This window comes from Drosophila elegans, unplaced genomic scaffold (genome assembly GCF_018152505.1).
Source record: "Drosophila elegans isolate 14027-0461.03 unplaced genomic scaffold, ASM1815250v1 contig_183, whole genome shotgun sequence".
In the NCBI taxonomy this organism is placed as follows: Eukaryota; Metazoa; Arthropoda; class Insecta; order Diptera; family Drosophilidae; genus Drosophila; species Drosophila elegans.
The window spans coordinates 7,149,069-7,174,920 of NW_024545550.1; the positions used below are offsets into that span (position 1 = coordinate 7,149,069).

At 45.8% G+C, this 25,852-nt stretch overlaps 6 protein-coding genes across 6 annotated transcripts; 3 read left to right on the forward strand and 3 right to left on the reverse strand.

Moving 5' to 3' along the window:
• Nucleotides 1–62: 62 nt before the first annotated feature.
• LOC108144765 (regulator of G-protein signaling 17) lies at nucleotides 63–7,909 on the reverse strand. Its single transcript, XM_017269872.2, has 7 exons — nucleotides 6,371–7,909; nucleotides 4,949–5,267; nucleotides 4,734–4,742; nucleotides 2,833–2,910; nucleotides 2,702–2,763; nucleotides 2,340–2,628; nucleotides 63–2,252 (listed from the first exon to the last, which is right to left on the reverse strand). The coding sequence occupies exons 2-7, from the start codon at nucleotides 5,257–5,259 to the stop codon at nucleotides 2,168–2,170; spliced, it is 834 nt and encodes a 277-aa protein (XP_017125361.1). The 5' UTR covers nucleotides 5,260–5,267; nucleotides 6,371–7,909; the 3' UTR covers nucleotides 63–2,167.
• Nucleotides 7,910–8,772: 863 nt separating this feature from the next.
• LOC108144799 (ribosome biogenesis protein BOP1 homolog) lies at nucleotides 8,773–11,688 on the reverse strand. The gene is made up of 5 exons (XM_017269919.2): nucleotides 11,522–11,688; nucleotides 10,119–11,448; nucleotides 9,429–9,916; nucleotides 9,072–9,367; nucleotides 8,773–9,010 (listed from the first exon to the last, which is right to left on the reverse strand). Exons 1-5 carry the CDS (start codon nucleotides 11,618–11,620, stop codon nucleotides 8,857–8,859), a joined length of 2,367 nt encoding a protein of 788 aa, XP_017125408.1. The 5' UTR covers nucleotides 11,621–11,688; the 3' UTR covers nucleotides 8,773–8,856.
• Nucleotides 11,689–12,309: 621 nt separating this feature from the next.
• On the forward strand, nucleotides 12,310–13,277 carry LOC108144759 (ubiquitin-conjugating enzyme E2-18 kDa). The gene is made up of 2 exons (XM_017269864.2): nucleotides 12,310–12,413; nucleotides 12,485–13,277. Exon 2 carries the CDS (start codon nucleotides 12,611–12,613, stop codon nucleotides 13,073–13,075), a length of 465 nt encoding a protein of 154 aa, XP_017125353.1. The 5' UTR covers nucleotides 12,310–12,413; nucleotides 12,485–12,610; the 3' UTR covers nucleotides 13,076–13,277.
• LOC108144758 (cap-specific mRNA (nucleoside-2'-O-)-methyltransferase 2) lies at nucleotides 13,210–15,574 on the reverse strand. The gene is made up of 3 exons (XM_017269863.2): nucleotides 15,442–15,574; nucleotides 14,946–15,386; nucleotides 13,210–14,893 (listed from the first exon to the last, which is right to left on the reverse strand). The coding sequence occupies exons 1-3, from the start codon at nucleotides 15,499–15,501 to the stop codon at nucleotides 13,268–13,270; spliced, it is 2,127 nt and encodes a 708-aa protein (XP_017125352.1). The 5' UTR covers nucleotides 15,502–15,574; the 3' UTR covers nucleotides 13,210–13,267.
• Nucleotides 15,575–18,345: 2,771 nt separating this feature from the next.
• LOC108144541 (anaphase-promoting complex subunit 13) lies at nucleotides 18,346–19,112 on the forward strand. Its single transcript, XM_017269512.2, has 3 exons — nucleotides 18,346–18,499; nucleotides 18,777–18,923; nucleotides 18,997–19,112. The coding sequence occupies exons 1-3, from the start codon at nucleotides 18,488–18,490 to the stop codon at nucleotides 19,078–19,080; spliced, it is 243 nt and encodes an 80-aa protein (XP_017125001.1). The 5' UTR covers nucleotides 18,346–18,487; the 3' UTR covers nucleotides 19,081–19,112.
• A 62-nt stretch (nucleotides 19,113–19,174) lies between these two features.
• LOC108144540 (putative 1-phosphatidylinositol 3-phosphate 5-kinase) lies at nucleotides 19,175–25,550 on the forward strand. The gene is made up of 7 exons (XM_017269511.2): nucleotides 19,175–19,699; nucleotides 20,201–22,448; nucleotides 22,512–24,530; nucleotides 24,602–24,764; nucleotides 24,830–24,987; nucleotides 25,048–25,209; nucleotides 25,271–25,550. The coding sequence occupies exons 1-7, from the start codon at nucleotides 19,175–19,177 to the stop codon at nucleotides 25,456–25,458; spliced, it is 5,463 nt and encodes a 1,820-aa protein (XP_017125000.1). The 3' UTR covers nucleotides 25,459–25,550.
• Nucleotides 25,551–25,852: the final 302 nt, after the last annotated feature.

The window sequence follows — 25,852 nt, forward strand, 5'->3', positions numbered from 1 at the left end:
TGTGCGTGTGTTTTGTGTGTGCGAGTGTGGCGGTGTATAAAACTAAACAAACAACAATCGTATTAAATGTACTTATATATTTTGTTTTTTGGTTCAAAAAGTCTTATATCTGTCCGTTCTGCAAAGTAAGAAACCGAAGAGAAACATTCACAATTAAATATTTCTTCGCTCCGCGCGTCCTTTTTAGCCAGGACATTGTTGTGCCTTACCTGAATGCCTAAAATTAATTTAACAAACCATGGAAACAGACATTGTTTTGTTTTTGGGGCCCCGATCAGCCGATCCCCGCCACCTTTAATAATGCAAAAGCGGTTGTCGAATTCTCAATTCCAAGTAGCAGCCTGAGTGACGCGTAAAAGTCAAGTTTTTAGGGACTGAATCGGAAGTATGAGGCTGTGATTTTTTTAGTTCGGAAATCGGATCTTGAAACGGGTCAGAACTGTTATAAAAAACATAGGAACTTATGTGGGGGCTGTCCAAAAATCTCAGACATTTCAAAAGCAATTATTTACCTTTAAGCTTTGATACTAAATTTATATAGATATCTGTTTTAGCCCTGTTCAACAACTAAGCTTTAAAATAAAATGGATAAATCACTGATTTGCAAAGAAATAAAATGGTAAATGTTTTTCTAAGGAGAACTGGAAAATGCTTAAATGCTAGTAAAGTTAATGTGTGTTTTTCTGTTCATGTTCATGTGAGAATTGGTGTCGATAGATGCATTAAAACTAGGCACACCAACTAGCTACGAAAATACATTCCCTGCTCCCCGCAACATAGGTACGCACATGAAAATTGTACTTTAATATTGTGCCTCAAAAAACAGCCAACATAAGGTCAAAGGTCAAACGTAAACTAACATAAGATTTAAAATTCATTGTTAACTTTTTGCCAGGGCTCGAACCAAAAGTCCACCTGCTTGTTCTGTGTTTATCGACTTATAAACTCTTTGTTTTGGTTTTTTTTTAATGTTTTTAGTTTTCAATTCGACAACTTTTTTGCTAAAATTTAAATGTAACCATACTTTTGTGTTTCGCTTGTTTTTTTGTTGTTATTTGTAATACTGTTTTTCGATATATAGTTTTTAATGCAGAATCGGGGTAATATAGGGGAAACTCTTGGAACTTCCGCTTCTCGAAAAAAAAACAATTGCATAATACATTTTGAGAGGATATATCTCTTGCGAAGTTCTGATTTTTTTGTTCTTTGTTGGCAGTGATATTGCGAAACGTTCTTCTTTCGGCTTGGAAATCAGCTCGACATCGAAATCATATAGTACACGTTAGTTATGCGTTTGTTTTGGTTTCGGTAAAGACTTTATAGGGAATATGGTCTGTTCTGGTCTGGCTCAAAGTACAGCTCAAGATGGGGCTTGTAAGATTTGCTTAAGAAAGGACTTGATCCTCATTGGTTTATCATAAGAAAGTAGAAAGTGTTGCCGTCTGCTGTGGTATTTACAAAATGCTTCGATGTCATTACTCGTATGACCTAAAACGATTTCAAAACTAGTCACGTTAAATGTCTCTATATATCCGTATATATATATAAGCTGGTTTGTATATATAATTTTATAAATTTATGTAATACGTTTAAAAAGATTTTTTTGTTTTGTTTCATTTTTTTTTTTTTTTTTTTTGGAAAAAGTATTTCTGTTACGTTGCGGTTTCTGATTACGTTTAAATTTACTTATCGTTTAGCGGGTTCCGTAATCTTTGTTGCAATTTGATTAATACGTCTCTTAGATCACTAGTATTACAATAGATGCTATTTGTGTCGCTCGTTTCGTATTAGCTTTCTGGTTGTTATTTTTTTGGTTTGGTTTTTTTTTGTTTTCTTTGGAAAATGCTTTCTGTGGTCAAACCAGCTCCTTAGTGTATGTGCTTGACTCTTTGGTTTGTTAACGACTAGAACGTAGGCAGAGCAGGAATCCTTTTTACGCATAATGCACATCGTCTGGCTTCCCTGCCCCTCCGGGATCCGGAAATTCGCGATTTCGGGGCTGCTTAAATGGTTCTACTAATGGATACATATTGCTTAGTCGATTGCAGCAGCGGCGGGGCGGAAAACCAGAGAAAAACCCATGGAGAGCAACAACGGAAGTCAATACAGCGCAACTGAATAGGCTCAAAGTCCGATCCGGGATCCGAAGAGGCCCAGGCGAAACTCTCTAAGTGGGACTATCCGCCTTGGAGCCGGCATTCGAGTTGTCTTGCAGTTGAGCGAGTGTCTTGAACTTTTGCGAGTTTAGGAATCTGTCGAATAAATGGAAGGGGAAGTATCAATATCAGAATTTCGGGCTTAGAATAAAAACCAACTCAAGACCTTAATTTTCTACTGACCTCGGATATGAGTCTCTGTGCATCAGTGTGTAGATCTGGATTTGAGCTTCGTCGAAGGTGTGCGTCGTGGGCTCGATCATGTTGCGGTTGACGATCTCGCGGACCCGCGAGTCCAGCGACACCTCCCTGGGCGACAGGATCGAGATATAGTCCTCGTAGATGAGGCGCGCCTTCTCCTCCACCAGCTCCGCGCTGCTCTCCTTCTTGAGGTCCTCGCAGGCCAGCCAGAACAGGATGTTTTCCTCGCTGAACTCGCTGCGCAGGAAGTTCTGGAACACCTTTCGACCAGCTGGGAACAAACGTATTTATAGAAGCATTAATATGGATCAGCCATATGACAAACCATTTTTTATTTGGCTCACCTGTGCTCTTCATCAGCTTGTCGAAACTCTTGCCCCAGCTGCGGATTTCCTCCAGTGTGGGTCTGCAAATGTAAAAATAATGTAAGTTTGTTTTCGCTTTTCTCTCAACTCATTTATTTGCATAAACTCACTGCTCGCCATCTAGGAACTCGGCATTGACGAGATCTCGCTTCGTGGGCGCATTTTCATCGGCATTCTTGATGGCCAGACTGCAAAGGATAAGGAAAAGCCGAGGGGCACTTGTTAAATGTCGATTGTTTTGATTTTACAGCTCATAAATCACCCTTTTAAGTAGACTACAATTTTATTCATCGCTGAATTGCCGCTCAGCCTGACTCATTTTGAACTGGCACAAAATAGCATAAATATGTAAATACAGTGGCCCCTCGATTGAACAACCTTTTAGATAACAAATGGTAGATAACTAGGTGCAAAAAAAATAGCACTTTGATATATTTAAAGGTGACTACAGTATATAAAATTAGAAATAAATGGAGTTGAGGTAAATCAGCGTTAATTACTTCGTTCTTTTTCTATTTGGATTATACAAAATGTAATTAGCAAGTTCAACACTTAAATATATACACTATTGACATACGAGACAAATCTATGTATATATTTATAGATGGAATAGGAAAGTGCAAAACATGTAAAAAAAAAGTTTGCCATGTACAAATATTTCCTCTTTTAACTCGTAATTTAAACCAATTTTTTTTTAGTTTTTTAAGCAAAATGTAATATAATTTTAATAGTTTACGATGTAAAGTTATTTATTATACTTTTGCCATACAAGATTAATCTATGTTTATATATAACTTGAAAATACCAAAATTTCAATGACATTAGTTTGCGGTATAAGGAGTGGCCACTGTAGATGGGCTAATGTCATATCGGTTTTGGGTTTCGAAGCCCGGAGACAGAGCACCGGAGTACTCGAACTTGACAAAGCTCTCTTATCTGCAATACAGTTATCAGAGCGACTCGCTGGCCCAATGCCTAATCAAAGTCACACAGCTGTACATACACATACATATACTCGCATATATGAATCAAATTATACGTGGTCAGGGGTTTGGGGGTTTTGGGGGTTTTCTCGGGTTTTTGGCCCTCTGGAAACCCCTATTTTCCGGCACACAAAGGTGCGGAGGGGGTGGCTAGTGGGCGATTGAGTGGGCGGGTCGAAAAGACTTTCGATTTCATTCACGAAAACATGCAACACTTGGAGGAGTCCGCGGAGGAGCCGCCACATACTTATTTATATTTGATTTGAAAAGTGCCCTCCAGAGAGCTTTTCGCTGCCCGACCACTTGCTCCCGGAATTGTGAATGAAAGCGGGAGAGACTAATACTGAGTGCATTGAAGAGTTCCACCGAAGAGCGAAAGCCCAGGAAGGGAGAAAGTTCGAAATTTTGGAAGAGAGAGCTTTCAAAATTAAACAGCGTTGCCAGCTGCCGGAAGAAAAGGCCACCGTATCCGTGTCCACTTTCATTTGAACTACCATGTCCATTTCCATTTCCATTTCCATTTCCATGTCCACGTCCATGTCAGTGGTCCCAGCCAAAGCTGAAGCAATGGTTAAAGACAAACCAATAACCATAGCCGTAGCCGTGGCCCTATCCATGACTGCACTGCGAGAAACTAGAGATGTACAGGGGTTGCATGTCAATAACATATCGATTTGGTCAATAGTCCAAAAACAAACTACTGAACTGTAAATCAAACTTTAAACCCATACAATATATCAAATCGGTCTCACTTGCCAAAAATTGCTTAGAAAATGTTAGCTCTGCCTTAAAACTGCACAATTTAAATTTCGATTAAAAGTTTTAAATCAAAAGCCTAGAATTCTAGGATTTCTAAAAATGTTAATCGAGTTTTAAACTGCATTATATTATGCATATAGTTGCTTAAACTTCTCATTTAATATCCAAGTCCCATAAAAAGTTAAAACTATGAAGTTTTAGGCCAAACCAAAGTCCTTAATTATTTTTCGCGGTGTAGGAAAGTATGAGTGCTTAAGGAGGGTACTTACCATTTGCCCCTGTTGTCACGGTTGTGGTTGGTATTATTGGCATTGGTAATTGTTGTTGTTGTTGTTGTTGTTGTTGTTGTGGTCGACGAAAGTTGAGTCAAGGCAGCGCGGTAACGAGAAAGAAATTGATTTCGTGTCAGAGTATTTGAGCGCTGAACAAACAGGCCATGTGGCTGTGTTTGTGGATGGGGATGGGGACATGGGATGGTACTCACCAGGAGCAGGAGCAGCAGCAGCACCAACAGAAACAGCACGGCTTCTGCGACTGGGGACGCTGCAACGTGGCCGCATTGGACTCCTGGAGGACATTGGCCGTGGAGCCGACTCCCACGCTGCCGCCGCCCACGGTGGGCGATACTCCGCCCAAGCTGCCGCCCCCTCCGCCGCCCCCAACGATGCCTACTCCTCCGCCACCGCCGTTGCCATTGCCATTGTTGCCACTATTGTTGGCAGCACTTTGCTGTGAGGATGCAGTCATGCCGCGTAATCGACAGCCACTGGGCAGCTCCGAAACGGTGCAGGACATGCCGCTACCTGCAATAAAGGCACAAATTGAAACGTTAATAAACCAGGTAATAGGCAGAGGGCAGAGGGCAGAGGGTGTGGGTGTAGGAAAATCCCAGTCACACGGAGAAAAACCTCTATTGTCAGTTGCCTCTTATCTCTCACTAACAATTTAATTGATAATTGTCTTGTCTTGTCATAATTACTGTTTTATTGATACGATTTTGAAATGAATAAACTTGCATCAACGCTCTGATTATGATAAAGATACAATAATTTACATTAATGTTTGTAATGTGAAACTAGTATATTAACTTGTTCAACATCATTAAATTCAATACCTAGCGTTTTGAATTTAATAATTCAACAGTACAACTGTCAACCTTAATTTTGTTACACAAGAACTTGTTGTCTACTAAGTAAAACAAACAATTTTGAAGCAAATTGAACTCGAAAAAATCTTGTGAACGAGAAAACTACATGAGCCTGACTATCTAAATGTTTTTGATCTTATAAAAAAGTCAATTTGAATTTAAATTCGATTTCAACAAATGCTTTGTAAGCAAAGGAAGGAAAATGTCTATTGAAATGCACTTAAAATTAAGTTGCTTGTATATCAAACTTATTCCTGACCATCATAGATCATACCAATAGCAATACATTTCATATGGTATATCACATGTTCTTCAATAATGAGTTTTAGGGATTCATACAATAACACCATACATTTGTCCTTTAAGGACATGTATTGTCTCATTTGAAAGGTATTGCATTAAAAGTAACAAATATATTTTGATTTTTGTAGTACACCTAACAGTTTAAAATATATTTTTATTCAATCTTATTTTGTTTAACTTATGTAATAAAAGTGAATGAGTAAGTTTCAATATTATTATTTAGTTGTTTTACAATGTTTATGATACAAATTAAAATTAAATTGCCATGAACAAATAAGCTTTTTGGTTCTCAACCATTAACTCTTGACTTTTATTTACGATTCCTGGCAAAAATAAGGTTCTCATGCTTAATGCAAATTCAAATTTACTAAATTTCTCGAAAATAAAATCTTGAGGAGGACTCCTAATTTTCAAACTGTCCGTAATTATTTGCTTCTTTTTTCCCTGTGCACTTACCTGCCCTTTGAAAGTTGAGGTTGACGCTGGTGGTGGAGGTGGAGGTGAAAGTGGGGGGTGATGGTGGTGCTGGTGCCCCAGCTGGCGGACCGCCCACTGCCACTGACCTACCCACTCACCCGCTCTCTCTCTCTCTCGTGCTCTTTTCTTCGATTCGACTTCTCTTGCTCGGATTTATATTTCCTTGGAGGAAAGGCAAAGGGAGAACGAACGAGGCCGTTACGTATTTATGTTTTTGCTAATAATTTTTTATCGAAGGTTCCCACTCTTTGGCGCTCTTTGCCTCCCTCTCTCTCTCTCCTGCTGCTCTTGGTTTTTGCTTTAGTTTTAGTTTTCGTTTTGTTTTATTTTTTTCTCAGGTTTTCCTTGGGAACTTTTACATGCCCAAAAATTCCATAAATTCTTTTCGATTTTTCAGATAACTATTCGAGTACTTAAACCTATCGGGGATCCTGATTTCGCGTGGGTTTTTGGGTCCTGGGTTTTTTTGGGGGGGCGTTTGGTGTTGGTGCGAACTATTTGTTGGTGGTGGCGCCTACGGCATTTACATATTCCACTCTGGATTCATGGGCAAAAATCTAGCGATTCAATGGCCCCGTGCACCAAGGGGCACATTTCACAAGCGTTACGATTACGAAATTTATGAGCAGCTGGAGCTGCCCCCGTAGTTGTTGTTGGCTCTGGTTATTCTGGCCTTTATTTATTTCTTGGGCTAGTCATTACACTGATATACATATACATATCCAAACAAGTGTGTTTGACACGCAACTTGGCTAAGTGGAGCGCATTGTTTGGCCCGATGGGCGGATGGGGCGTATGCGTGATTTTCTCCACTTGCAATGATGTTGCTGCTGCAACAGCTGCAACATGTAGATTTTTGTTTGGTCGTTGCACTTGTCACAAGTCAGCTGCTTTTGTTCCTTTGTTGACCATCGCCTTAATCTAGCTATCTATATTATTTGATTTTGTTTTATTTTATTTTGTATTGTTTCGCCAGCTCTTCCGTTCATATTTTCACTCAAGCACACACACGTATTTTCTTTGAGAATTTGGGTGGCGAATTGGGTGGGCGGGAAAAGGGGGACGCGTTTGTGTGTGTATGTATGTATTTTGAGGAGCAACCGACGAGTACATACGAATTTTTGCCACTAGAATTGGAATCGAAATGTGTGTATATTTGTATATATATTTCTTTTTTCGCCCCGAAAATGTTTTGCTTGTGCTTTGCTTTCGTTTTGTTTTTTTTTGTTGTAAGAATACGAATTAGTGGGGGAACTGCAATTTTCGTGGTCACTCGACGATGGCCTGGACTGGCATTTTCACATTTCCATTTTCACATCTCGCCCTCGGCCATATTTTATTTTATATTCCTTCGTTCTCGATTTCCCATTCGATTTCTGCGCTCTGCGATTTTCTGGCTGCTCACCACACAGCACACAATCACCCAGAAGCCAAAATCCTCGAAAAAGTCGGTTCGAGCGATTCGAGATTCGAGATTCTCTCCGCTCGGGCAAAGACAGGCGACTGATTTCCAAGCAGTGCCGTCTCGCCAGCTCTTGATTTTCCAATGCGCGCGCTCCTCCCGAGAATCCAAGATAATGGCATGTGGGAAAGTTGGTAGTGGGAAGCAGGGGCGCTTCAAAGGTGGGCTGAGCGAAAAGCTCCGTGGCATAGCTATACAGTTAGAATTCCTGGTACACACAGGAGAGAGGGACAGAGAGAGATTGGGAGCAGAAAGACATGTGCGCGAGTCGGACAAAGAGAATAAAGCTCGGGACTCTTTGCTCTGCTGGAATTCCCCCCAAAAGCTTTGGGGCCAAAACTTAATATCGGCGAACAGAGTTGCATTTTGCTTTGATTTTGGAATCCCGTTTGTTTTTGGAACCCGGAACGTAAACTAAAAACTTATTTAGTTCCTTAAATCAGTGAGATATTATTTAAATGCTAAAAATAACTAAATCAACCAAAAGTTTTGGGTCCAAAACTTGAAAACGATGGACAGCGTTGAATTTTGCTTTGATTTTAGAATGCCGATTTTTTTGGAACACGGGACATAAATTTAATTACGAATTTTTGGTTTTTAGATCCGTCAAATATATTTTTTGTAGTTGGTGGGGACTGCTTTTAGAAGTTTTTTAGTCTTTAGGATTGTTAATGTTCGGATCATCAAGGATCTTAATAATTCTAAGCCGTAAAAAAAATAAAATGAACAAAAATTAATATGGATAAATCTCTTAATTTTAAAAATATTGGGAATACTTAATACTTTACACGATACTGAGAAATGCTAAACAGTTTACATCGTTCCAAATGGTTTCTGCATGTTAATAAAATTCAAAAAGACTAACCGTATTTTTATAAGCATTTAAAAAGCTTATACCATGTAGAAACAAATACTTTCCTTTAGTTAAAAATTAATATAAGTATTTATTCACTATAGAAATTTCACAAAACTTTCGGAAACCAACACAACTACCATACCTAATTTACGTGTATAGTCGGATGGTACAGTCGGCGCCCGTGGAGAAGACCCATGGCTGCACCGGATGCCAGTTGACATCCAGTACGCCGAACTCATCCCGCTTCTCGTGAGTCTGCAGCTTTTTCAGGGGAACAATCAAGGGGTTCTGCAGCAGGTCACTGAAATTGGATATGGAAATAAGTAACAGAGAAGGGGTGCAGTGATTTAAAAGCCACTTACTTATAGACCATGCCGTGGGAGACGATCACAGCCTGGTCATCGCTGCCAGAAGCAAACAGCGGATAGCGGAGGTGGAAGGCCACACTGCGGACAGCATTCCGATGGAGTCGCATGGTCTGGTAGGGCTTAGTGGACAGATCCAGGTCAAACCAGAGCATCTTTTTGTCGTAGGTGGACACCAGCAGATTGTCGCCCTTGGGATGGATGGACATGCCCGATATCCACTTCGAGTTGGTCAGCAGTTTCTTGACCAGCTCCTGTTTGACCAAGTCATAGATGCGAATGTTGTGTTGCGTCTGTCCAAAAAGTTAAAATTAGTATACAAACAAAAACAAAAATTAGATAAATTCTAGTTACCGCCACAAAGAAGCATGGCTTCACCGGATGGAAGAGCACAAACTGGATGAGACCCTTGCTCTTGGAGAACGGAATCTGTGAGCGACGCTTGGACAGCTGATGGATCAGAGCCGAGCGATTGGCTCCCTCGGGCATCACAGTGGCCAGATAGTCGCCACGTCCGTGCCAGGTAACCTGGCGAATGGGTTTGAAGTGGGTGATCACCACCCGGACGCCCTTCTCCTGCTCGTCGGCCTCGGCATTGGACCACTGCACCGCCGTCTTGATGCGCTCACTCTCAATCACATCCTGACTGGGCGCCTCGGCCAGCAGATCGTCGGTCTTCTTCACCAGCACCTTGTCGCCCACTTTGGGATTGACAAGCAGCAATCGGTTGCCGGTGGCAACGGCTATAATAGATAGCTTGGGATTTGGACACCAAGCCACGCAGCGCACCACTTCGTCGGTTTCGATTGTCCGGATGCAACGGCCAGTGGCGATTTCCCAAACTGCAGAGAGAAATTATAAAATATAAGTATCGGTTAGTATACAATAGAATAGATTACATGGAATTATATTTTGTACAAAACTGTAGTTAAGACCACTTAGAATTTATTTTAGCCATATATTTTATAGGGTCGGAAATGTCGCCCTCACTATGTGAAAAGCTTCAGACACTGCAAGAGTATAAAAAGAGATAAAGTAACTCACTCTTGACGGTTTTGTCATCAGATCCGGAGACAAGGTACTCGCCCTTAGGCTCCACGCTAACAGACCGCACCAGGTCGGAGTGGCCGCGGTAAACCATGCTCTCCACCGTGGGGAAGGGCTGCAGGTCACGCGGCGAAGGCAGCTTGGGGATGAGGTACTCGGCGTCGATGTTCAGCTTGACGCGCTTGGCACGCGGACACAGGTAAAGATCGAGGCAGCGCAGGAAGCGCTCGCGCAGGTACCTCGAGTAGGCGGGCACCTCGCGCAGCGACTTGAACTTCTGGGGCATAAAGTGCAGCTTGCGCTTGTGGGGCTCGTCCTTGAGCTTGAGCCACTCCTTGGTCTCCTTGGCATCGAAGAGGTACTCGGGCGGTGGATTGTAGGACTCTGCGTGACCGGGCAGGTCTCGTTTGGGCGCCGATACGGGATCGTGGATGCGTCGCATGTGCTCTCGCGCAGTGTCCGTCTCCCACAGCATGTAGAATTTGGGACCGCGCTTGGCCTGTTTCTCGCGCTGCACCTCCTCGGTGGTCTTCATCCAGCCCATCTTAAGGGCGTGTACCATGCGCGAGACGCGCTTCTTCTCGGACACGGAGGGCAGGAAGGAGCGCTTGTGGTCGGGCACGTTCTTGATGGGCATCTTCTCCACCTCCGAGGTGAACCACTCGATCCAGGGCTCGTACTCCTCGTGATCCTTGTTGGGAATGCGGCCCGAAACGATGCGTTTGATCAGGGCAATGTCCTCGTCGGTTAGGCGAACATCCTGGCCGGTCAGCGGATCCTTGACGGTGCGCCAGAAATCCGGGTCCTCGATCTTGCGCAGGAACTCGTCGATTTGATCGCCCTGCGGCGGCTTCACAATCTTCTTGGCATCCCAGTCGTAGCCAATGTGTTTGTACTCGTCGTACCAGTGCATGGGTATGTTGCCCACTGTGTTGCGTATGTCCTCCTCGTCGGAGGTGTCCGAATCTTGGTATTCCGGTTTGGATTGGGATTCCTTTTTGGGCAGTTCCTTTGTGGCGGCACCTTTCTTTGTGGCGCCACTGCTGGTGCTGCTGCTGGGCTTCTCCTCGGATTGGATTTTCTTGGATGTGCTGGCAGATACTTCATCCTTGTCTTCCGAATCCGCCGATTCGTCCTCCTCTTCGTCGCTGCTCTGCTCTTCATCATCATCATCCTCTGCTGATGAGGATTGTTTCCTGCCCAAGTAGTTGCCCTCCTCGTCGCTCTCAAATTCCAGTTCCTCGCTGGAGTCCGAGTGGTACTCCTGGTCTATGCCCTCGTCGTCGGTGGAGTCCTCTCCTGGATCCTTAACGGCCTGCATCAAGTCCTTAAGAACCAAAAACACAAATGCATGTGATATGTGACTGACTTTTTTTCGCTTGTCGAAGGGGCGGTCTTACCTCCTCTTCCTCGTTTTCGGAGGCCTCCGAAGTGGTGGCTACTTCATTTGTGGGCTCCGCCTCCTTTCCCTTGCGCTTTAGATGTATTTTTTTAGTCATTTTGAGGGAAAAACAAAACTAACGCGGCGCACGTGTTGCAGTCAGCGATAGTGATGGCAGTTCGATGAAACGGTGGCCTATCGACAGGGTTGCCGCCACTGCTGTTTCTTATCGGTTGCAAAAATTGCTATAGATCGCTAACATTAATTTTAAAGATCATTTTAACGGATCGGACTAGTCGTTGACTTCAAGCCATCGAGACTGATTTTTTCTCTAAAAGTTGCTTCGCCTTAGCTTCGTTCTCCGCCAGATCCATAATTTTCCACTGTTTCTCAATCTATGAAATCGCTTTGCTTATATTATGGTTGTTATTTATTAAGAATCACAGTGGGTTATGATTAATAGTTGTACATATTTAAATGTATTTAATGAAAACAAGTTAACTATTTAAATGTCAGACATTAAAAGTGAATAAATAGCGAAGTAAAGTTCGAAAGCTTCGAAAAGATCTGTGTTGGCTGGTGTAATGCGATTGCTGCGCTATTGTGAGCTGCCTGAAAATACCCTAACGCCAGTTGGGGGATTTTCGGTTGAACCATTTTTCAGTGGATTTCGTCGTTTTCCTAACATTTTAATGGTAGAAAATCGTTTTCCTAACGAGTGCTGCGTGGGCAGCACTGCGGCAGAGGGTAAGCGAGCAGAGATGGAAAAACTGCAATGTTGACCCGCAAAACATCGATAAAACCGATACTTCGAAAACATCGATGCTGGCATCGATGTTTCTCCACCTCTAAGTGAATTTCGCGCAGCTTATGTACGTGTGGATTTCGTGGGGCCAGTGCAGACATTAAAGGTGACACACGCCTCAACTGGAGCACCGGGGGGCCATTACTCATCCGTATTTCGAATACCATCGATTTGCAGCTCACTCACAAGGGCAAACAAAAGAAGCACCAGCACCCCCAATCGCACATACAGCCACCTACACAAACGCAGACTCACCCACACAAACAAACACACACACACACACACAGAGAGAGGAAAGTCACAATGACTGCGCCGCGTCGCCTGCGAAAAGAATTAAGCGACTTGCAGGAGAACACACTGAAGGCTTTTAGGGACATCAAGGCGGACGATGACAACCTGCTGCGCTGGACGGGATTGATTGTGCCGGACAATCCGCCGTACAACAAGGGCGCCTTCCGCATCGAGATCAACTTCCCGGCGGAGTACCCCTTCAAGCCGCCCAAGATCAACTTCAAGACGCGGATCTATCATCCCAACATCGACGAGAAGGGGCAGGTGTGTCTGCCCATCATCAGCACGGAGAACTGGAAGCCGGCCACGCGCACCGACCAGGTGGTGCAGGCCCTGGTGGACCTGATCAATGACCCCGAGCCGGAGCATCCGCTGCGGGCGGAGCTGGCTGAGGAGTTCCTTAAGGATCGCAAGAAGTTTGTGAAGAACGCCGAGGACTACACCAAGAAGCATAGCGAAAAGCGTCCAGCGGACTAGCGGATGGGCGAAGGTGGAGGAGAATCCATGTACACCCTCGTCGACCCCTTAGTCTTGTGATTTTCAGTTAGTTATTTAATTTCCATTTTCGATCCCTCAGAAAACATGTAAGCGTATTTCCTCGGCTGAGTACCTAGTTTTGTAAAAGTAGCACTGTAATTTTATGCAAGTGAGAAATACATGTTCGTTATGTTAAAACACAGCCGCTGGGTCTTGGATTGTGGACACCTTCGAGTTGGCTGTAGAAACCACAGGCATGGGAAAGGATTCCTCGCCCAACATGCCGCGGAAACAGGTCAGCAGCACATTGTTGTTGTGCTGGATGAGGGCGTTGCTGAATTTGTTCTTCTGCAGCTCCTTGATATCGAGCAAACTGTGGATAGCCATTCCCGTCTGCTCATCTTTTTGGAGTTCCTGCAGCACATTTTCTATCTCATTTCCCGCTGCTGATTTAAGTGAAGTCAATGAGAGGGTTTGCGATTGATTGCACTCGAAACTGCAGTCCTGGTAAATGGTTTCCATGAGGAACAGCAGCAGGGAGGCGGAATAGTGGGTGAGGAACAGGAACTTGTGGAAGATAATGCTCTGAGGCTGCAGTTCTTGGACTGCTTTTAGGAGATCTATGAAAAAGCGTCGCTGAGCGGAGTGGAAGCTTTCATTTTCCGCGGGTGGCAAGTAGTTTATTGTCTTGCTATCCAACTGACACTTGGGCGCAGACTGCCAAACCGGATCGAGATCAAAGGTGTCCAGGATGCGAAGGCGCAGTATAAGTATGGGCTCCGAGGCAAACATGCTGCTCTGCAGCTGCTGGACTGGAGCTCCTCTGGAAACACTAAGCTTCAGGGTTCCCACTCTATCCTTAACGTACGAAGCAATTGGCCTGCCACTGGGACACTTTTCCAATTGGTTAAATTCCCGGCGCAGGCAGTATATCTGCTTGAGCAGATCACCGTGTTTCAAGTTCTCTCGTTCTGTGTAGGATCCGCCGTAAACGGGTACAGAAAAGCCCAGGGCCTTGCTAGTCGCCTTTTTGTCCACGATGCAGAGACTATCCTCCAGAGGTTTCACTTTATAGCGACTGTAATAGGTGCTCGAAACGAGCCCTCGCAGGTGGTGGAGGTGTCTCAGATAATGGCGATCATTGGACTCGTAGGCATAGATGCTTCCCTCGATGGCATCCGACTGCAGCTTCATGTACAGCCGGCAAGCAATCTCGTGCTGCATCAGGAAGTCTTGGGGAATCTGAGATCTGGCAAAGAGTGGCATTACCATGGTGTCATTGGGCTGAGCAAGCTTGGATTGCATCTCTTTCAGTAAACGGGGCAAGCCGGGAGTATCCTTCTGGTAATTCAGACAGATGACATATACTTCAGAGTTTCCCCGCTTGGATGTGGCGGGCTTAAAGATGTGGACATGCTCGAAGATGCAATTAAGCATGTAGAGTAGTGACACACTGCAGGCCTCGAAGAGCGTGAACATCTTCACCAGGAAGCTGCCTCCCGCTGTGAGTATCTTTAAGGCGCTCAGTACTTCGGCACAGAACAGGCGAACCACAATCTCCTCTTGGCAATCCGGCTGGGCAGCACAATCAATCGAGCCATCGGCGGTGACCAGATCCACTTGACCCTGGAATACATCCGCGCAGCGTTCCGCCAGATGATCAATATTGGCCACATCCAGGAGGTTTCCGGTGAGATCCTTGTGAAAGAGCCAGTTGCCCAGCGTGTGGAATATGAACCTGTCATCGCTGATCATGTGGTTCAAAGCATTGCCCTCGTAATAGGGATTCAAGGTGGTCGATCGCCAGCGCCACTTAATCTGCAATAAGCCTTTAGTTACTGATTTTGTCAGGGATTACTTGTTAACTAACCTCAGCTGGAGAGTATTTACTGTGCAGGTAGTGGTTTAGCGATGCAATAAATGCTCCAGGAGCCTCGCAAAGATGCAGGGTGTTGACCACAGGAGTCTTGATCAAGGGGTAGCGATGCAGGCATTCGAAGAACTTGCACCAGGCCACGGTGACAAACTCTGCCTTCGTATCATTCTTCAGGCGCCAGGAAACCTCGCCAGAAGGATCCCGTCGGTTGGTGTGAGCACTCCACTCCTGAACCCCATAATCATTGAGTCTGCTTTTCATAGCATTCAGTTGCTCCCGGAGGCCCTGCAGTGCCTCGAATTGGTAGAACTCGCTAAAAAGTGCCCCATCCTGTGAAGGCAACTGCCAGGACTCAATTCCTCGTGGCTTTTGATAGTGGAACTTCTTTTCGAAGAGTTGCTCCAATTCGGAGTGCCTGATGGCTTGATAGTCCGCCTGAAATTGTGGAAATCAGGACGAGCTAAGGATACTGTAGGTGTCGTTAACTCACCATTGGATGTGGCTTTCCCTGCAGAGGCGGATGAAAACTTTGCTTAAGCGGCGAGTTCATACCGGCAGAATTTCGATTAAAATTTGCAAAAACAACAACACGATCTCTGGCAGATTTGCAAGTTAGAGATGAACAAAGCTTAATGCCATCCATCGCCACAATAATATCGATAAGAAGCGAAAGCCGGAGAGCTATCGATTAATTTATCAAATTTGAATTTTTCTTGCAAAGATGATTTGGGACATCATTTTAAATTTGCCTTCTTTATTATTTAATTTTACATCTCTACAACCTAAGATTTTAATAAATTAGTAAAACTTAAGGCCAGAAAGGTGTTTTAAGATTAAATTGTTAAGTGATTTAAATAATCATTTCAGATGTGCTTTAAGGGTGCTTTATAGGTCATCTTATTTTAATTCAATATTTCATTCTTGTGATACATTGGAAAACTTAAATACCGCTTTAACTTTTTAAGTTTACAATTTGAACAAAGATTTGTAATTTGTAAAAAAAAATAATCGTTTTAATGAAAGTTAAAACTAGATTCTGAGGAATATACATTTATGTATACATTTTGTAAACTCAAGCGTAAATTGTAGCTTAACCTGTCCCGTTGAAATTTCTAAGAGTTGGTTCCTGTATAAAAACAACTTCCTCTTCACCTACCAATACCGATCATCGTCAAAGCATTTCCCGTAGAAATGCAATATGTGCCTGAAATACCAAATGACTTATTAAAATTAATTTCTTTGGTTCTATGGATAGTTTTTTTTTTAGAAAGCGCAAGCCGAACGCCAGATAAGGGGCCTTCAAACTACCTGGTTACGAAACTATTGGTCATCATCCGTTAGAGCACCGATTGTGAATACTAATATTTAATTAAATTTAATTTTATTGATGCGGATAGGACATACATAGATGGAAGTGGGAGAAATTGTTAGGCGGTATCCTCAGATTTGTGCCTCCCGTAGTAGTGGTGATGTGGTTATGTCTAGGGGGTTTTAAAGTTTCAGCTTTGACCATCGTGGTCAATGGGTTTGCTTTTGCCGACTTTATGGCCATTTGAACGTGATTCGTGTGCATATGAATAATAATAACTATGTTCAAGTTATGAGTTTCCAAAGCTGACAAAAGCAAAGGATCGAATTCTTTGCTTTGCTTTGCCACTGACGACTGCCTTTCTATATCCCCACATATATGTAAATAGCAGTCGGAGCATATATATACAAAGCATATAGGTGTAAGTCCCCAGACCAGTATTTGTGCTGATATGTGGGTATATAGAAAAGACCGGCACGTGACTGTTTTGTATAATCGTGCATAAATATCTGTAATGTAATGCCTATAGATGGTTCACAGAAGCCTCGAGAGTGGCTTCGGCGTAATCGTCCCGGTGAGATCAGTTCCTTACTTACTCCTTCTGTATCTTCTAAAACTCTTTCTATGCTTTTGAGCGGAAGTAGATATGGCTGCGCATGCGCCGTGTTTGGCGCTGAATTCTACCCATCATGGCCAATGCATTTTTGGGTCCCGCTTTTGGACCGACAAATTCCAATTTCAATTCCAATTCCGAAACGGCAGCGACAACGACTCGGACGTGGACATGGCTATTGTTGGCAACAAAATTTTATTTCATTTCATATTTTTCTCAAAAGGGAGTTCATTAATATTCCGGGCAGACGGCATTGCGCTAAAAAGCGGCTTAAGCGGTGCTCCGTCTCAGTGTCTCAGCGCGTCTCGCCTACCTGTCGGCGGGTATACACTGTACACTGTACAGGTATCACCCCCACTCTGCGACGGTGTGCGTGAGCTGGCAACGGGCCGCAATCCCCTTTTTTCCTCCATGTGTGAGTGTCAAATGCCAGCTAATTGAAACTTCTTCAATTGCCGAGGTGTGGTGCTGAGCTCGTCGTTCGGTTTCGGAATCAGTTGCCAATTAGTCTCCATCGCTGACGGATTACACTTGCCATCGTCCGGTAGTCTTAAAATCCATTCCAACATTCCAAGCCAGAAAACCAGCAGTCCACATGAGCTCACAGAAAACTTGTTAAGTGCTTTTCAAAACAACAAGCGTTTCATTGATAAAAGCCATTGACAACAAGCGAGTAATAGAAGACTATTTGTGCGGGGCTAGTGAGAATATTTTTTGGTGAACTGTGTGCGAACTCGATTGTTGGAGTTTTGTATGTTTGTATGATTGATCGTTAAAGCCTCACATCTGTTGGTAAATTGGCAAGATGTCGGCATAGCTGACGTTGAAAAGCGATTTTAGAGAGCGCTATGCTGCATCTAGTCAGTTGTTCAATGGAACAGTCAACAAGATCAAAAGCAAACCACTAAAAAAACTGTTAAAATACATAATGATTCGAATATAATACGTATATTGGAGCTATGGTAACGTAAAAAATCGATAAAGCTGATCTAAAATATATATAATTTTCAAAACCTTGTTATCCATTCACCTTAAGTTGTTGTTTATTTCAGATGGGGTTCGAAAAGTGAGATGCCTTTAAAGGAAAAATGTCCAAGAAATCCAAAATAATACGAACGAGCAAATCAGCTTCAACGGAGCCAAAAATAGATGTTGAAATTTATGTATATATTATGTTTTCTATTAAACCAATTTCAATGGACTTGGCTTCAGAAGTTAGCAATTTATTGCTCTTTTTAAGCAACACTTTCATTAAAAAATTGATTATCAAATTATCAAAAAGCTAATTGCCAATAAATACAGTATCGATTAATACAAATCAGTTGTTTTGATTTTTTGTTTACTTTTCAGCTATTTATTTGTTTAATGAAACAAACAAATTCAAAACGGCGCTAAAATCGATAGCAGCTCGATAGGCAGTGCCGCAAATCGAAGTAGGCCAAACGATGCTATCGATGGCAATAGTCGCTGGCATTACATCTCTAAACAGCTGTTTTGTTTAACAAAACACAATTCTTTGCCAATTGTTTACAAAAACACTCGAAAAGAGGCTAATCAAACAATTGGCGAGCTGTTGAAGGCTGGCCAATCTCAGATTAAACTATTCCATAAGTGATGGATAGCCAGGTGAGTACTTACAGCCTGTTAAATGCGAATCGGGGCATTCACAAGATAGTAACTACTACTACAACTTGGCCTGGGACTGTGGCTAAATTATCGCTTCACAGCAATTAGTCGTACTTATCAAGGCGCCCCATTGTGATAAATTTAAATACGCGAGCTATACCGTGTCTCCAGTATTTGGTCGTACTGCCGCAGAGTGACGTAATTGCGCTGCGGGGGCGTTGTTCTCGTTCTCATTGCCTGGAGATACTATAGATACACTATATTTGTTCTGCCCCAGGCACCGATCGATGATCTGCTGCTGGACATTGTAGACAATGCTTGGCGCATGGAAGTTCTGCCCTTCGACCAGATTCTAGTGCCACGCGAAAAGCTACCCGATCCGGAGGCCGACGGCGGTGATTCACACCTGACTGTCAGCGAGCAGGTAAGCAATTTGTATGGGATTTGCGGGAATCAACCTCTTATTTCGTGGGTTTCGTCGTTTCGCCTTCCCACAGGAACAAAAGTGGACTGATCTGGCCTTGGGCTCACTGGCACCGGACGCAGCCCTCATCGATCAGCTCAACATCACCTCTATCTAACCAAGGACCGCGAGTCCAAGGGCGAGGAGCCCCACCGCCTCGCCCACCAGCCTGCTGTTGGCGCCACAGGCCCAACTACTAACACCCCGTCAACATGACTAGCAACAACAACCAGAGCACCAGCCTGAACCACCAGCACCTGCACTCGCCCTCCAAACTCACCGAATTCGCCCGCAACTTTGAGGATAAGCCGGAGTCTCTTTTTGGCCGGGTGGTGAACAAGATCCAGAATGTCTATAACCAGAGCTACAACACCGTCAACGACATATCCAGCGGAAGCAGCAGCAGCACCAGTGCCTCCTCGCAGTCCGCCGTCCAGGTGGTGGGCAAGTCGCAGTTCTTCAGTGAAACCCAGGGGTCCACTGGTGAAGTCGCCAATGTGGACACTGCAAGTTTGAGCTCTGTCCGCCCGCAACCACCCACCACGCTCAGCATAAGGAGCAACAGTGAGTCACGGAGCACGGGCACAGGCACCTCCAGCAACACCGCCGCCGAGGATTCGGAGGCCAGCGAGCGCATCGAGGCGCTGCCCATGCCAACCAGCGAAGCGAATCAGGGCCGCACCGTTTCCAATGTGCTCAAGCACATCAGCAATATTGTGGCTACAAAAAACAATAATGTGAGTGAAAGTTAGGTTCCCATTATCGCTTCAAAGCCAAAGTGGTAAACCAAAAAAATATTCTGAGATAGTGATTCATAGGAAGTTTGTAGGCTTTATTAAATACTTGCTTATGTTGACTAATGTCTTTAAAAATAGTTCTGTCCCAGAGAGATAATTTCAACCACACAAAACAAAACGAATATAATTCAATTTATAATTTACATTATACAAATTTATTTATTTAAGAGATAAGTTTAATTACATTACATAATAATAATATATGAACAAAGGAGATACGTTGAAGCATATAAAACAATATGAATATCAAGAAAATATCTTTCAAGAGTCTATGAACTTGTCATTGAGCAAATGAGATAATTTGAACCATATCAAACCAAACAAATATTGTTATCTTATGATTTATTATTTGGATGAGAGTTAAATATTCTTAAATTGTTTTTATTTACAAAACTTTTTGAACATTGTTAACTTTTTAATTTTCTCAACAATTCTTTTCAGGATCTGCGTAACTATAAGGATACAGAGCTGCAGCGCTTCTGGATGCCCGACTCGAAGGCCAAGGAGTGCTACGACTGCTCCCAGAAGTTCTCCACGTTCCGGCGAAAGCACCACTGTCGGCTGTGCGGTCAGATCTTCTGCTCCAAGTGCTGCAACCAGGTGGTGCCCGGCATGATCATCCGCTGCGATGGCGACCTCAAGGTGTGCAACTACTGCTCCAAGATAGTGCTCACCTTCCTGAAGTCCTCCAGCTCCGAAATGGGCCAGGATCTGCAGGCCCTGCAGCAGCACTTGAGCAACAAACTGGAGGTGCAAGACAGCAGTGGCACGCCGCATGCAAAGCATCCGCAGCAGCTGAGGGCACCGCTTTCCCGGAAGACTTCCGTGGGCTACCAGGAGGAGCGCTTCAGTTCGCATCCCACCTACACCACCCTGTCCATTGACGATCGCAAGAACATCCTGCAGCAGTCGAACTCGCTGATCACGCTGCACGAGGAGATGCAGCGCGATCTGCCTGCCCAGAACTGTGGCCAGCGTCTGATCGAGTTCCTCAACAGCAATAACAAATCGGCGAATGAAGTGCAGGCAGTGGCCATACTGAATGCCATGCTGGCTGCCGGATTCCTTGAGCCCATCGTACCGGATCCCGAGCAGATGGAATTCGATCCCACGCTGCACTACAAGTTCGCCAAGAGCAGTAGCTCGGATACATCGCGTACGATGAGTCCGCAGTTTGAGGCTGCTCCCCACGCAGAGCCACAGCCACCCAAGTCAATGGATCAGTCGGCTGAGGAAAAGGAAAAGGAGCTGGAAAACGAACTGGAAAACGATCGCTGCTTCACCACAGCCACCTCGAAGCTGCTCGCATCGTACTGCGAGCACGAGGAGCAGCTGCTGGCCCAGATGTTGCGCGCCCACAATCTGGACCAGGAGTGGGACAAGGTGCTCCAGATGCTCTGCTCCACGGCAGCCAATCACTTCAAGCCGGAGCACTGCACCAACGATTTGATGGACATCCGCAACTATGTGAACTTCAAGAAGGTGCCGGGTGGCAGGCGCAAGGACTCGAAGATTGTGCACGGCGTGGCCTTCTCCAAGAACGTGGCCCACAAGGACATGGCCACGCATGTGCCCTTTCCCCGCATCCTCCTACTGCAGTGTCCCATTGTCTACGAGCGCATTGAGGGCAAATTCGTGACCATTGAGACGGTTCTCCTGCAGGAAAAGGAGTATTTGCGCAATGTCTGTGCCCGCATCATGAGCTTCACACCCAACGTGGTGCTTGTGCACAAGAATGTGGCTGGCATTGCCCAGGATCTGCTGAGATCGTATGGCGTAACGCTGGTCTTGGATGTGAAACTGTCGGTAATGGAACGTCTGTCACGCACTTTGCAGTGCGACATTGTCTCGTCCATCGAATCGAATATAACCATGCCCAAGCTGGGCTACTGCAATGATTTCTACATACGCAACTACAACGGCAAGACGCTGATGTTCTTCGAGAAGCTCACCAATCCGCGGGGATACACCTGTCTGCTGCGAGGAGGAAGCAATGCAGAACTCACCAGGGTCAAGCGGGTAGCATCTGCGCTTCTGTTTGCTCGCTACAACTGGCGCTTGGAGATGTCTTTCCTGCTTAATGAGTTTGCCCAGCCACTGAGTCCCAAGCCTTCGATATTCGACTCGAAGGAAACCAGTCCCAAAACGGAAACCGAGGCGGAACTTCGAGCCAAACGGCCTGCTATTGTGGAGCGCAAGTCGGAGGATAAGATCACCACCATTGTCAGCGAGAATGTGTCCGATTTTACGGATCCACTGCGTGCCAGCCAATCCGAGGCTCTGTCTACTTTACCCGTGGTGGAGGCGCTGGCCGTGGAACCGCGCTACGACAACCGATTCCGCACAGCACTCAGTTCCACGCTGCTCTCGGTCAGTCCCTTCCTGACCTTTCCCCTTCCCTATTTGGAAACAGAGCAGGGCCGAAAGTGCAAGCTGCGCAAACTCTTTCCCGCCGAGCTGTACTTCTCCAAGCAGTGGTCACGCACGGGCCTAGAGCGACCAGACAGCCAGGGCGATGCGGAAGCTGGCAAATCGGAGCCAGGGAACAAGGAGAATCAGGTGCAGCTACTTCCGCCCTCTGATTTCGTGCAGATGAAGATCACGGCTCCGGCCAGCAGTCGCGATATTCAGTCCAAACTGGCCGAGTTCCGCTCCTTCGGCGGTCGCATACCCAAGGGCAAGGCTCCCAGTAAGCAAACAATCGTAGCCATCTATGAATCCATATCACTATCACTACTCATTTATCCCACAGTGCTGCGGCCGAAGAAAAAGAACGCGGAGGTCGTACAGCGGCCGCAGAAGATCAGCGAGGAGCAGCTGTACAGGGATGCCCTGGATCCGCAGAACCACCAGCGGCTGCCGGTGCTCTTCTGCAGCTTCCACTACAATCCCAAGGGCGTGTCGTCCTTCTGCAAGCTGCCCATGCTGCTGGACATGAAGTTCTACGGGCAATACGACATAATGCTGGAGCAGTTCCTCCAGCGCTACTGCTGCCTCTTCAACTCGATGTGTCCGTCCTGCAATCTGCCCATGTTGGGGCATGTGCGTCGCTATGTCCACTCGCTGGGCTGCGTCCATGTCTACCTTACCGAAGACTCGACGCGTTCCGATCCGAAAAGAATATACTTTACCTCCTGGTGTAGCATATGCAATGCCACGACGCCCACGATTCCGCTGGCCGATTCCGCAAAGTGCCTTTCGCTGGCCAAGTACCTGGAGATGCGCTTCCATGGCCACGCTTACAAGCGACGTCCTCCTGCGGCGGACGCGGAGCAGCAGGGAGCGGGCAGTCCATGCGAGCACTCTCTGCATCGGGACTATGTCCACCACTTTAGCTTTCGCGGCGTGGGCGCCAAGTTCCAGTACACCCCCGTTGAGGTGTGGGAAACGGATCTGCCTTCGTTGAGTCTACAGCTGGATCTTCCGAAAGCCTTTGCCAGCGCCCAGACCCAGGAGGAGATCAAGAACTTCTCGGTGAGGGGTCACGAGGTGTACAACAGGATTCACGAGCGCATTGCCGACCTGGCCACCGAGGAGGAGAACTCACCGCTGGTGCAGCAACTGAAGACCATGCTCACCCACGACCAGTTCATCTTCAAGCAGAAGATCGAGATTGTGCACACCCTGCTCACGGACAACAGGGCCACCTCGTATGACACCAGCGATGCCCTTGCCATGGCCCGAAGGGCTCTGGCCGAGAGCATTGAGCTGTGGGGTCCGCGGCTGCAGGAGATCGAGAAGCTGACTGCCAAGCAGGCGCATCACATCGACTCGGGTACCATCTGCACGGAGGAACTGAGGCCGGAGCAGGTGCAAACGGGGGACTCCTCAAAGACTACCAGCTCTAGCGATGCCTTGGAGTGTCCAAGCGAGGATACCGAAAGCCAAGCAGCCAGCAGTCAAAGTATATCGATTTCGGAGAAGAAATTCTCTATTGACCAGCTGCTGGCCTCCACCGTGAACGTGTATTCGGATAAGAAGTCGATCAAGAAGATTCTCACCCAGCTGCTGCCGTCGGCCAACCAGGTCAACCCACTGCAGTCACCTTTTCCCGCCCAGGATCATCTGACGCTTCCGCTGGGAGCCATTCCCATACACGTTCGCGAAACCGATCTGAGTTCGGTGATTGCCTACAGTCTGACCTCGGCGGATTATCAAAAGGCAGTGGATGAGATGGAGGCCAACTCCAACTCCTCTGCTGCCCATTCGAGTCCCCAGCTGAAGCGGAAGGTTCCGCTGGGCGAGAGCCTCAGCGATGCCGAGGATGCCAGTCCCAGTTTGTCGCGTACTTCGAGCAACACCAGTGCTGCTCCCAATGCGCCCGGTTCTGCTCCTCCTCCTCCTCCTCCTCCAGCTGCCACATCCGAGTCCGAGGAGAAGGGCAAGGAGCGCACCAAGCAGCCCCCAAGTCCACATATCACGATGGCATTCCAGGACAGCAGCTGCCAGTTCCAGTGCAAGATCTACTTTGCCCGCGAGTTCGATGCAATGCGATGCAAGAGCCTGAAGCCACCCAAGCTGGACAAGTCCCTGTACCGCCGGCTGGAGAAGAGCAAGATGCGCGAGGAGCTAAGAATCTCACAGAGTCGCACCGGCTCCGAAATGGAGCTGGTGCGCAAGCCCAGCGATGTTGGAGCTCCCCGGAACATCGATACCGAGGAATCGAGTCTGGAGGAGGAGGCCAGGATCGCTTTGGCGCGAAGCCTTTGCAAAAGTGTCCAGTGGGAGGCGAGGGGCGGCAAATCGGGATCGCGGTTCTGCAAGACGCTGGGTAAGTTTCAGTTTAAATATAAGAGCCCTACAATATGCAATCTAGTGCTGATCAATCATTATAACCAACAGATGATCGCTTTGTGCTCAAGGAAATGAACTCCAAGGACATGACCATCTTTGAGCCATTCGCTCCGAAATACTTTGAGTACATTGCAAAGTGCCAGCAGCAGCAGCTGCCCACATTGCTGGCCAAGATCTTTGGCGTCTTCAAAGTCACCGTGAAGAAAAAGGAGTGGGTATTTGCTAATCATATATGTTAGTTAGCGTTATTAACCCTAAACACCTTCTAAACTTTAGCTCCACTGTGGATCGTTCGGTGATGGTCATGGAGAACCTGTTTTATGGCTGCGAAATCGAGAACAAGTTCGACTTGAAGGGCTCGGAGAGAAATCGCTTGGTGGATCCCAGCAACCAGCAAGGCGAAATTGTCCTGCTGGATGAAAATCTAGTGCAGAGTAAGTGGTTTTGCTTCACAAATCTTTACAATTCTTAAATGAAACCTTCATATTTTACAGTGTCCTGGTCGAAACCTTTGTACGTTTTGTCGCATAGTAAAACTGTGCTTCGGGATGCCATCCAGCGAGATTCCTCTTTTCTGGAAAAGAATCTTGTCATGGACTACTCACTTTTGGTGGGCTTGGACCAGAAAAACAGCGTTCTGGTTTTAGGCATAATAGGTAGTTCTTAGAACTCAATAAGCTGCTTTAGTTGCCATACTCAAAACTGTTTACATTACAGATTACATTCGCACCTTCACCCTGGACAAGAGAGTGGAGTCCATACTCAAGGGTTCGGGCATTCTGGGCGGCAAGGGCAAGGATCCCACGGTGGTCAATCCGGAGCGCTACAAGCAGCGCTTCATCGATGCCATGGATCGCTACTTCCTCACAGTTCCGAACCGTTGGGAGGGCCTCTCCAAGGTCTGATCTTTGGCAAGCCACACAACCCACACACACACAATGTGCACACACTGGTTAACTAGCTAGCTATAGAAGCAATAAAGTAAACGCCAATCCAACTCACTCCGATTGCGATTTCAAACAACACTCTGTCAGTAAGCATTTCCGACGCCGCGGGCGAATTGATTTGGCCTTGACCCGCATCCGCAGCCGCAGCCCGATACCGGAAGCCACCGCTGCTCATGACAATTGAAAGCCATGTACTCCGGAGTTGCGTGCCTGGCGCCAAAAGGAAATTATTATCATGATGGAGAGACCGCGTCGCGAAATGAAATCGTTAAGAGGCGAGTAAATCAGGCATGGTTTCATTAGCGAGGCGTCAAAACGTTGCGAACTGGGTTAAAGAACTCAATTTCTGACA